The sequence below is a fragment of the Danio rerio genome, chromosome 11 (genome assembly GCF_052040795.2).
Source record: "Danio rerio strain M-AB ecotype USA chromosome 11, GRCz13ab, whole genome shotgun sequence".
NCBI lineage: Eukaryota > Metazoa > Chordata > Actinopteri > Cypriniformes > Danionidae > Danio > Danio rerio.
Window position 1 is genome coordinate 10,727,113 of NC_141031.1, and position 12,727 is coordinate 10,739,839.

General features: G+C 37.0%; 1 protein-coding gene across 30 annotated transcripts in view; it reads right to left on the bottom strand.

Annotated features, from left to right (window-relative positions):
* The window catches only part of ect2 (epithelial cell transforming 2), a 67,779-nt gene that overhangs the window by 12,497 nt on the left and 42,555 nt on the right, over positions 1-12,727 (bottom strand). For all 30 annotated transcript variants that reach the window (NM_001441987.1, NM_001441988.1, NM_001441990.1 and 27 more), the window contains 4 exon segments: positions 916-1,056; positions 3,391-3,498; positions 4,099-4,253; positions 8,196-8,334. In NM_001441987.1, the coding sequence (NP_001428916.1) occupies positions 916-1,056; positions 3,391-3,498; positions 4,099-4,253; positions 8,196-8,334 (543 nt within the window).

Here is a 12,727-nt window from a genome sequence, read left to right on the forward strand (position 1 = left end):
TGCTGCTGTCTCTTAATTGTACTGGTTGTTGCCAGGTTATGGAAAAAATAACATGCTCACAACATCCATTCAGATAACAAGAACTGAAAAGCAATATAGTGTTTACTATACCAAATGCTTTAAAGCACAAACTGTTTTTTGATTTAGTTATTTTTAATTTTTTTGGCACGCAACTGACAATTTGTTGCAGGCAAATTAAACCTGGCAGCACTGGCCCGATCAGGCTAGTAATGATCCCGTTAACCGTCTCAAACACCCCTCATGCTGGCCCCAATCCATCGGGCAGTCCTTAGTGTTGAGCCCTGCTATCTATATCTATACATCTATCTCTCTCTCTCTCTCTCTCTCTCTCTCCAAGTTCCTGTTTTGTAGGGAAGCATCAAAGTTTGTGAGGCTGCCACGGACACGCTCTTTGACGAAAACTCTATAGATCTTCGCAATTTAACATTGCCAAGGCCTTTAGATGACATTACCCAATGTTGGTGTTGATCTGATAAAATCCCTAGGAGGAGTTTGTTAAAATACAACACTTGTAAACTTTAAAAATAAAAAGGAGTGCTTGTTTATTTGTGTTTTTATGAAAAAATTATTGAAATAGCCACTCTTCTCTGAGCCTACATAAATATACAGATAAGAAAGCTCACCATCATGTTGCTTGAATAGGCATCAGGGCAAAAGTGTTTTTCCCCCCTTCTATTCGTTCTAAGAGTGAATGAACCTTGAAGCACACGGATGCACCATTTGCTGTTGTGCATGTTTTTTCAAAACAAGTAAAAGGATGGTGTGGACAGGTCTCAAAAATGAGTGCATTATTCATACATCATCGACTCAGTTGTGCGTCTTTCATTCAAAGCTAAGATCAATACATTACTAAGAAGAAAGAGACAGAGAAAGTGTGTGTGCATGCGGACTCACAGCCAGTGTGGAGCTGCTGGACATTCGGCTCATGCGATCGGCATCTGGGCAAGGACTCCTCTCATCTGGGGTACCATTGGCCATAAAAGCCCTCTGAAGCACACGCTTGGGGGTTTTAGTGAAAGAAAAGGCTCGTGTGACCTAAAAATCGCAAAGCAGAACTTTTACAAAGTGCAACATATTCCGGGATCAACTTCTTTGTTGATCTTAAAACAACATTCCAATCAACCAATAAGATTTGAGAGACAAGTTAATGTTAAGTTTAAGCTAACAATCAGCGTAAGATGTTTCAACGTCATTGCTATTCTCATATAATACCACAAGAGGATATGGTTAGGGTTGGGTTTAGGGGTAGGGATTACAGTTGGACAACATTTTTGGACAAAATAATGTTTCAGTATCAACAATATATGACAAATGTAAAGTTGTATTCACATTAAAATGTATAAAATGGGGGAAAAACCCCAAAGTTGGCTGCACGATACTGTAAAAATCTAGCATTGTGATCTTACTGTATGTTTTTCTGTGATATACACTACGACATAAATACAATTAACCAGATGGCTTGAATAGCCTTTCTGAAAAGAATTCATTACTTCAGATTAATTGGGATAATTCTGCAAGGGAGTGAATCATGCATAAAAAAATAATAAACAAGAATGATAAATACAATAGAGCAAAGAAAACAAAAGGTGCTTTGTGTTTTTTTTTTTTGGAGTCTAACATCACTTAGGTTGAAGAAACAAAACTACATGCTCTTCATTGTATGAATAATCCAATTAAACATTGACCGTAAAATGTTTTATGCCTGAATGTTTCTAGCTCTCGTCAGCGGCCTTCAAAAACACATGCAGACATGGTTGTTACGTCCCAGTGTTGTTTTGGGATCATGATTTTCCCCTTTTGCCAGTCTCCCTCTCTCTCTGCTTTTATCCGCTGGATTGACTCACGCTGCCCAGCTGTTTGCCGTGTCCCCCTTGACGTCATCCTACTGTCTCCAATGCAGCCGCTGCAACCGTGACAAAAGTGTTGAGGGGACGCTACTTGTGAGGCCCGGGACGCTTTGAATTTCTGTTGTACTGTGTGTCAGTGAATCATTGTAATTGGGTATTTTCTGTATCTATTTGTTTGGATGCGGCCTGCATCTCATCTCTTTAACTACCCCATCTACCTGTATAAACATTTTGTGTCCCGTTTGTTGTCTCAGTGTTGTTTCAATATATTTTTGTAAATTTTTATTGTACGTTATTGCATTTAGTTAGTCATGGTATTTTGTCCCTCACTTGTTGATGTTGTGTGTTTGCTTTAGGGATGAGATGATGACCATTTTTAAAGTATACTGTGGTTTGGAAAAGTCAAGGTTTTCAAAATCGGCAACATTTTTTTTTTTTATCGTTCCTACAGTGTATGTGAGATTTTTTTATTTTTTTACATTTTTTATCTTCAGCAGAAATGATACAAAAGATGCCATTTTAAATTGTAAAGAAATCTGTGTTTTTAAAGCCAATTAAGACAGCAGAAGTCTTCATTTTAATTTTGTAGCCTGACATGTTAAACGTTACAAAATTTTTAAGTATTTCTCAAAAATATATATTTTTTTTTATCTGTGTCCGAAATCGCCTACTACTCAGTAGGTCAGGGCTGTCAAACTCAAATCCTGGAGGGCCGCAGACCTGCACAGTTTAGTTCCAGCCCTGCTTCAACACACTTGTAAGTTTCAAACAAGACTAAAGCACTCAATTAGTTTGAATAGAATTTAGTTGAATTAGAATTTACTACTCAAACGATAGAAAAGTACATTCTATACAGTATGAATGAGAGTAGCTTGAAGGGAGCTCGGATGTACTATGGATGCCACTTTGTCATCATTACATGACATTCCCGCTTCACTCCAATTCATGAATTCTTCATCGGATGCGCACTTCAGAATATCACTGGAAGTTCGAATTCTATGAATTAAGACCTATCACTTGGCTTGCATACTGTTTTTAACGAACTATATAGTATGGAACTGGAAATTATTTTTTTTTTTGTACGGAGACATTTATAAAGAAAATATTTTAGAGCAGTAATCACAATACCGTAAAACCATGCTATTTTTATCCAAGGTTATCATACCGTTACAGTATACCGGCCCATGCCTAGTTTGCTTATGTGTTTCATCCAAAATTAATGTTACTCTCCCTCCCCTTGACTGACCACCTTTATGATTGCAACAATGGTTAAACTCAAACATCTCATTTGTTCTGAACTTTTGCCTGTGCAAAGTGACTATCGCAGATGATTGAATTGTGAAAGTGACGCTGAAATCATATACTGTGCAGTCCTAAAATTATTATTATTTTTTTTCAAAATCATACAAATATAGTTTCGAATATCAAAACAGGATTGGAGTTACTTGCGTCATGAACGCTGACAGAAATTTGCATTCATATCATGCCGTCATTTTCAATAGTCCCAGGTTCTTCTCCCTACCTTCTTTGATGTCTTTTTGATGGCTCTGGATGCTCGGCTGAGCGTGCTGTCCATGTCCTTAGTGCTCACTTGGACCGAGTCAGGATCGGTGCTCTGAATGAGATCTTCCTGTTTGAGACAGGCAAAAATTAAATCAGAACACAGAGATACTGCTGGCCTGTCAAAGAGTGCAAAGAGAAGCGTCACTGTTCAGCTTCCCAAACAGCATGTTGATATTCAGAGGAGCAGAGAGTGAATGAGACTGCATTTCACATGTGGCTAGATCGCCACCTCATGGCCAGTAATAAAATTGCAGGCAAGGCCAAAAACGCAATTAGCCGCAGGGTTTGGTCTGGTTGTTTAATTACAAAGGGAAATACATGCATCTGTCTGCCCGCGCCAATTACATGTGCCGTTTTGAAAGGCCTGGGCGGGACCTGCAGTTCTGCAGCACGAAGATAAAGACGTCTATGTCTGAAGTGTAAAGTTCAAGTACAATTGCTCTCTTAATTACATTAATCTGCCTCCCAGTTTAACCACACAGGAGCATCTAATAGGATTAGCCAACACCAAAAGGCCCACACAAACCTCCTAATTTATAGCCACAATAAAAGGAAAGCAGAGCTAATAAAATAAATAATTGAGTTGTGTTCAAGACCTGAGGGGGATGATCTGAGGAGGAAGTGGCCACGTGCGTGTGTGTGTATGTATGTGTGCGTTTGTGCTCACCGCGTCAGCTCGACAGATCGTATTGGCCACCTGACGGCAGAGAGTTCTGAGCCAGGTAGTTTTGAGGGTGTCTTCAGCCGTCAGCTGGAAACTGAATAGCAAGTTCTCTTGTTCTGTAGGAGGACGCACCACCAGGGCGAAGGCGTTCTGACACTCTAAGAAAGAGATAAACAAATGAAAAATAAAAAAATAAAAATAGAGGCAGAGCATGTCACTTAGAATTAAGCCTAGAAGATGCCATGATCTATATTACACAAAGAAAAAAAATAAGCTGACTGGTCAACTTGCTGGCCATTATTGTGAAATAAGACACTATTCTGCTTCCAATCAAGTTCGATTTTGGATCTTGACCGGCTGACTGTAAAAATGTTATAGAGCATTTTATTCAAGCATTAAAATTGATATAACTATCTGACCAAAACTAAAAGCAAAACAACCATTCCCATCAAAACCACACCTGAAGAAAAAAAAACTGTAAACAAACTAAACAGGAAAAAAAAGTATCATCAGCAATTAATTATTTGTATGTTAATTGGTTATTAATAAAAAGTCAACCAAAAGCCACATTCTTTAAAAGTCTAGTGAAATTAAAATTTAATTTTCTCATCAAATCTTGACCTATCAAAAGCTCTCCAGTATCTGACATGCCCCACCCCACTCAAGACTATTTTAATGCACTTGAGCTCAACCACTCCCACTGGCATGGCTGTGATAAAAAAACAAGCGGCAACCTCCCACTCTTCCTTGAAGCAAATACGAAAGTAAATGAAACTGCAATCCATCGAAATTCCGCTAGTCCTGGCTCCAAAACAGAGCACATTTCTATTACATTTACATTTAGTCATTTAGCAGACGCTTTTATCCAAAGCGACTTACAAATGAGGACAAGGAAGCAATTTACACAACTATAAGAGCAACAATGAATAAGTGCTATAGGCAAGTTTTAGGTATGTAAAGAAAGTGTAAGAAGCAAAACATTAGTAATTTCTTTTTGACCCCATTGTTAAAATGGCCAACTTTATAGCAGTAAAAAAGGTGTTTACAGCCTGATACAAAAATGATTTGGGTGTATACAGCTAATATTACCCTTTATGACAACTGTGAGGGGGTGATTTTTTTAATACAACTCATCAGTTTAGTTTATTTTAAGTCATAAAAAAGTCTTAAGTGGCGTGGCCACTTTAGTGACAGCTAGGTCTTGCTGGTCGCCAGCATGCCGTTCTGGCTGATTAGCTGCTAAACTCGGCATATACAACATATTTTTGCTTTGTTTATGTGGCTTTACACACTCAACTGCATTTTAGAATTATTTCCTAAAAATTATCAGATAATAGGGCATGCTATGTGCACTTAACTGTGCTCACAAACCATTCAAGTGGCCTCCAATTCCTAGATGAGTGAAATTCTTATATACTCACGTACCATATCTATAAATGTATTTATTATTTAAGCTAAATTACAATTATAATTTTCTTTAGAACTTGAATGCACTCCAGAATCTGAGTGATCAGCTGTAGGCAATAGAACAGTTATCTCAAAAGTTTTCATAGTGTTAACCCTGGATTTCATAAATAGGTTTGCATTTACTAACACAGACTCTATTTGAAGTATTTGGACGTAATTTGCATTTTCCTCATGTCGAAAAATGTCATAAGAACAATGCTTAGTGGCTTAATGTAGTACAACAGTGTTTTTAAAAGACTAAACATTTATTGATATAGTATACAACCAAACACGTGGTCAGAACACAAACGAGTCGCAGGTAATGACGTATTAAGCGTTTCTCTCAAAGAAAACATATCTAAGCAAAGTTCAAGCAGGCATAAGTAGCTCCGCCTCTTTGCCCTTTTTTGGTTACCCCTGGTCAGTGTGATGGCAATGGTTGGCCATGCCCGCTTGTGGCTTCTTTTTTTTTTAAGTTCCTAGGTTCTGCAGGTTGCAATATAGTGATTTTTTATTTATTTTTTTGCCAATCTTAAGCCAATTGTAATGTTTTGTTTTGGTTCGAGTTGGAATTTCTCTAACCAATCGCAGAGCCCAGGGAACCAGAGTGAGTGCTCCGACTTGGCCTCCCTGGTCCACTAGTAGCTTTATTTGCGCTCTTCAAAAACCTATGGGTGACGTCAATATTTTTTAGTCTATGGATAAAAACATACTATTGGCTGTTTTTTTGTTTTTTTTAATAGGGATGAGCTACTCTATGCCCCACCTTGTCTTAATTTTTCAGTTGAAAATATGTCAAACATGCAGATTTGATGGGACTTTTAATGTATACAACGTCATCTTTCAAAGAAAAATAATATTAATTGGGAAACAATGCAGGTAAGGGATTGATCTACGGAGATTTGATTGAATCATAACAAGTGGACCCCTGGGAAATTAGTTCATTTGCGGCACAAAATGGGCTCCAGTGCTAAGAGCTGCTCTTGTAGAAGCACAGATCTGAATCTCAGTCAAAATTCCATGTGTTAAAGTTTGATTTACAGCCTTACTGTGTCTTTAGCGCATGGAAATGCAGTAAAGTAGGGCTGAGTGGTATATTCAATATTCACAATAAATTCTCAATGATTCGGCAGGCTCTATAAAATGAGGTTTATAACCACTCGATTTCCTAAAATTGCAACAGTATCATATTAATTTTGGGATTCTTCCATTTCCTTTTATTTGCATGAAAGGAATAATACAGTTAGCAAGTTCGGTTTTAAATGATCAAATTAAAATATTTGTTTAATAAAAACAAATTTCCATCGATTAAAATGTTTGGTATGAGGTTATTACACGATCCAGTTTACTAACATTGTGAAATGCATAAGCGAATATAAAGTAATATATTTTTTAATACATTTTTTAATTGTTTTTTTTAGATCTACACTATGTAAGCTTTATTGCTGAATTGGTTAAATTACAATAAATGGTTAACGCATTAAAATCCAAACTACAACCCTTTAACCCAGTATTCCTCTGAAAGCAACAAAAATAATACTGTGTTGAAAGAACTAAATCGGTTTCATAACTGCATGACAACTTCTCTCTCTGGGTCACCGACAGTGCAAATGCAAATGCAAATGAGAATTTTCCGCTCCGAACACACTTGTCAAAGATTTAACAGGATTATCTGAAAAGCTGTCATCATCAACCACAGACATAAGATTGTGTAGGTGATTAACTGCACAGCTCAACTATCATTAATAAATAATACAATTGTAAATTGTTCATGTTAGCTCATTGCACATTCCCTAATATGTGGATTGCTTTGAATATTTTTAAAAATAAGTGTATAAAAGTATTATTTTAAAAAGCATGTGTTAGGGATTAAGTGCCAATGTTAGCTAATTTAATTGATAAAGTTATAAATTGTTAATTTAATGCTTATGCGTGAAATAAAACCTTACAGTTATTTGTTATCATATATTTTGTTAAAATATCTAAAAGGTAAATACTGTCATTACGCTGCAAAAAAATGCTTTTCTTAGATTTTTTTTGTCTTGTTTCTAGTCCAAATATCTAAAAAATCTTATATCAAGAAGCATTTTCTAGGCAAGCAAATCATAATATCTTGTTTTAAAAAATAATATGCCAAATTGAAGTTCATTTTACCTTAAAACAAGCAAAATAAACTGCCAATGGGGTAAGCAAAATAATCTAGTTTTTCCTTTTGACATAATATTATTTTTCTTACCCCATTGGCAGATTATTTTGCTTGTTTTAAGGGAAAATGAACTTCAATTTGGCATATTGTTTCTTAAAACAAGACAATATATTTTGCTTGTTTAGAAAATTCTTCTTGATTTAAGAATTTCTAGTTAAAATCAAAAACAAGTCAAAATCTAAGTAAGAAAAACATTTTTTACAGTGTTCTTACCATATATTGCAATGTTTTCTTATGTTTAAATAAGATTTCAGTGTCCTTTTAAGACCTTTTTTTTAGACTTGTTAACATGTTTTTAAGTATATCGGCCAGCTCTACAGTGTAGTGACACACTTTACACATATCCAGACTTAACCTCTCTCTCCTGGGTGCTAATTCAGAACACAGAAAACTCGAATATGCACGAGTGCACTTGGTGAGATGCAGAACAGTTTAGTCGTTCCCTCACCCTCAGTGTCCTGGATGTCAAGGACTCTTCTGATCTGGGACAGGGGCATCAGGGTGATGTGTTTGAGCTGGGCAGGTGGTCGTGTCTGACCCAATGGACTCCGAAAATTTGTTATCACCTTGTGCCTTTTCCTGGCGATCTGAATGTAAAGACAAACAAACAGAATAAATATATAGAATAAAACATCTAAATTAGGGCTGTTGATTTAAAATGTAAAAAAAATGTGTTGGTTATGAAAATAAATAAATAAACGCATTCACTTTTAATGTAAGACATACATTTTTAAGTTGATTAGTGATCAACATGATGCACAGTGGAGACTATAGAACATTGTTATATTTTTCTAGATTATTTTTCTTAAACTGGCTAAACTACATCTTGACTTTTATATTTGCATAAGTGTAATTAATGTTTGTTTTGTTCTGAAAAACTCAACTGTAAATGCGATACACTTTTTTAGAGAGTTATGTGAATAAGTTCATATTCTGAGACTGAGACCTTTTATCTCTTTAATTTTTACCCATACCTGCCAACATATGTTTTTGAAGATTCGCTGGGGGCGGGGAGGGGGGGGTGATTGAGATGCAGAAGGGATGCCTGGTCTGTTTTATGCACCAGGTATCGGCTGCCATATGAATAGTCACTGGTCCTGGGGTGATCCTGGGGTCTGTTGGCAGGTATGGGACTGTTGGCAGGTTTGGTTTTGCCAGCAAAAAAATACTTATTGATGCATAAAAGATGTGCATCCACAATTTGTTTTTTTCTGATTGAACACATTAGGCATTAACCACCACCTACTGGTGGTTTGGACCCCATATTTAATAATTCAGTAAGCAAAATGATTTCAGATTTTTATATTACTGTTAAATAAAATAGCATCCATACAGTACATCCAGACACGCATTCATCCAATGGCATAAAACACACTTTTTCATCCAGCACTTTTGTTTGAAACACTTATCATTTTTTGCAGAACCTATATATTTTTAATGTTCTAAACTGTTTCTGAGCGGCAATAAATGGTCTGTTACCATATTTAGATGCATCTTCAGAAACAAAATAAGAGGGGAATGCATGGCTGTTGTACTGTAGCTTCAAAGTTTGCGTTTTAAAATACAAACAAAATCAAAACTAACCTTATGATTTTGTTAGCTCACATTGCTAGTTTTGTAATGTTATTTTAGTCTGTATTAATTAATCTGTGAATGTCATTAAGAAAAACTAAATTGCCCTTGTAATCTTTAATTGAAAAATGTGTTTTTTTTTTCCTCTAATTTGTCAGATCGTGTATGTCTTAGATATTGGGCTTGGCTAACATACTCAACCACACCCCGCAGGTGTCTCGTGTTATAATAAAAACTCTTCTAAAACCCATTTCCAGATCTTTCTAAATGAAATGGCTACTTTACAACATCTAATCAGCTTGCAGTAGAAAAAAACAAGCCACGCCCACTGTTTCCTCATCACCATACAGAAAGAAAGAAGAAAAAAATAGTCGCAGGTTTCAGTTCTTGTGAACTAAAAACCGCCACTTTATAGGTACACCTGTCTAACTGCTCATTAACGCAAATATCTAATCAGCCAATCACATGGCAGCAATTCCATGCATTTAGGCATGTAAACATGGTCATGGCAATCTGCTGCAATTCAAACCTGAATGAGCATCAGAATGGGCAAGAAAGGAAATTTAAATGACTTTGAGCATGGTTGTTGGTGCCAGACGGGCTAGTCTGAGTATTTCAGAAACTGCTGCTCTACTGGGCTTTTCATGCACAATCTTCTCTAGGGTTTACAGAAAATAGTCTGAAAGAGAGAAAATATAAAGTGAGCCGTAGTTCTGTGGGTGCAAATGCCTTGATGCCAGAGGTCAGAGGACATTAGTACCAATTGAGCATCATGTCAACGCCACAGACTACCTGAGTATTATTGCTGACGATGTTCATCCCAGTGTACCAAGCTTCTGATGGCTACTTCCAGCATAATAACATGTCATAAAACGCAAATCATCTCAGACTGGTTTCTTGAACATGACAATGAGTTCACTGTACCCAAATGACCCCTCAGGGTTTGGTCTGGTTGGTTTGAATGAGTCTTCAGATCTCAATACAATGGAGCACTTTTGGGATGTGGTGAAACGAGATTTACATCATGGATGTGCAGCCGACAAATCTGCAACAACGGTGTGACGCTATTATGTTAATATGGACCAAAATCTCTAAAGAATATTTCCAGTACCTTGTTGAATCTATGTCATGAATGATTAAGGCAGTTCTTAGGGCGAAAGATGGTCCAACAAAGAAACTAGGAAAGAATACCTAATATAGTTTATAAAAATTGATGCCTTTGAATTCAACTATGATGCAGGTAATTTCTTATTAATTATGCAATTAAGATAGATTAATCACAACATGTAATTAGATTCGACTTAACTGACAGGCTTACTTTCAATACAAGCAGCTTTCTTCATACCAGAGGAATGTAAAATATTCTTTTGCGCACTCAGACGGAACAGTTGGGACTGCTTCGGGTGCTTTAGAGGAGCCGAAATGTGTAATGCAGATTGAGGTGACAGATATGCATACAGAGGACTTCCTAAAATGAATAATTGATCACTCAGAGTCTTCCCTTCTCCCTGGTCTCATTACCAAGCCAGAGGTAGAATTAGGTGAAGAGGACCAGAGCCGTGTACCAGTGCACGCGAGTAAACCCCTCAACAGTGCTTAATCGCATCCCCTCACTAATTGGGGAAACAGGCCAGAAAGTCGAGTCAGCAAGCAGAGATTGCACATGCATAAATTATTCACTTTTTTCCCCCTCAATGGTTGCGCTCACCCGTGAACTAAACAAACAATTGTTGAGGTTGCTGAAATTGTGCAGAAGGAAAAAAAGGGAGGGAATTTAAGGAGGCGCTGATGGAGGTTAAACTGAGGAGCGGGAAGAGCCAAGATGTTCAAGAAATAATACATTACATAATAAAAAGAAATCTAGTTTAAATGCAGACAATTTGTTAAAAAGACAACACTGAAAAGTGTTTGAAACACTTTGAAATGATGTAAAGTACATTTATTTCTGTCCCTTTTCATTTTATTATGATAGGACAGTAGATTTTAAAAGGAAGTAAAGTTGGAGAAAGGGGGAATGGGAAAGATCAACGAGTCTGAAGTCTAATATCTTTCAGTGATAAAACGTATAAGTTTTGCTGCGGTTACGAGCTCCGGTTTTCAAGCTCCGAAAATGGAGCATTCGAACGCCTTTTTGGTTTTTAAACACTGCTGCTCCATGTCAGTGTGAATGGGGGGAAACGGAGACATCTGAGGCGTAGCAGCAGACACTCGCCCACATCTGACTGGGGTTTTGTCTCAATATTAAGTGCAAAAAGTTCAGTCTTGCATAGTCCATTTCTAGTAAGTTCAGACTTCGCAAGTTTGATATGGAAAACAAACTCTCGAGGACACAAAGGGTAAATCTTCAACGGGAAAAGGTAGGCGGATGCCTGCAACCATGCCTCCGTTTTCAAATGGGACCAGTGATGTGTGCTTGCAGTGGTAAACAAATATAAATATATATAAACATGTGTGGTTCCACATTAAAGCCTGTTTCACACCATAAGTGTAAGCAGAGCGTGAATTTTCCACATCCATGTTAACAGATTAGAGCTTTCATCACGCATGCAGCAGCAGCGTATCAGTGCAAGCGTCGCTGAAGCAGCAGTGCCGTGTTTCGGCGCTGGGTCTATTTTTGCCGTGCTGCTCACGCTTAATTAAAGTGACAGTGCACTGATAATGACCAAAACACATTGAATGACAGTAAAAAGTAGTAATTTTACCCAATAGATGCGTTAATAATATAAAATGATTTATTTATAGTCAAATCAAATGAACTTAAACGATTAAAAACTGCAACAAACATTTATTTAGGGCCGAACTACAAATCCAAATGTAAAACAGTTTTAGTATCTGTTTTGCCTAAGTTGCACACTAGTGTTGCAGGAGAGGGGAAGTGGCTGCTTTAAGACTGCTATTTACGGGAGTTGTAGTCCATAGAAGTGTATTGTGGGTAGTGTAGTTTGACATGCATGCTGGATGAAGTCAGCTCGTTGTGTGCTGTGTAGCTGAAGCAGAGGAAGAAAGTTTTATTCGGCTTTGTATTATGCTCACTTAAGTTATTCCACCCGGGAGCTGTTTGCACTGTGAACCTGACAACACGAAAATAAGTAAAAGAAGGGCATGCATTAATTCATCATTTTTGTCCGTCTCATCCTTTGCACGAGCTGTTACTCTGCCACTGGACATTACTGAAGTGGAGAAAGTAGGCTAACACTAGATCATGTTTAAATATGGTTATAACCATATTGTATAAATATTATTATAACTACACCTACAACAACCTGACAATCAAAAACCAATACATGACATGATATCACAGGAGATGGTCTTCTGAGTGTACCAGACATGAATGACACCTTACATGGAGCTTGAGAAGCATACAGTACTGTATTATCTATATGATTTGTAAAATGAAAACTTGAAAGT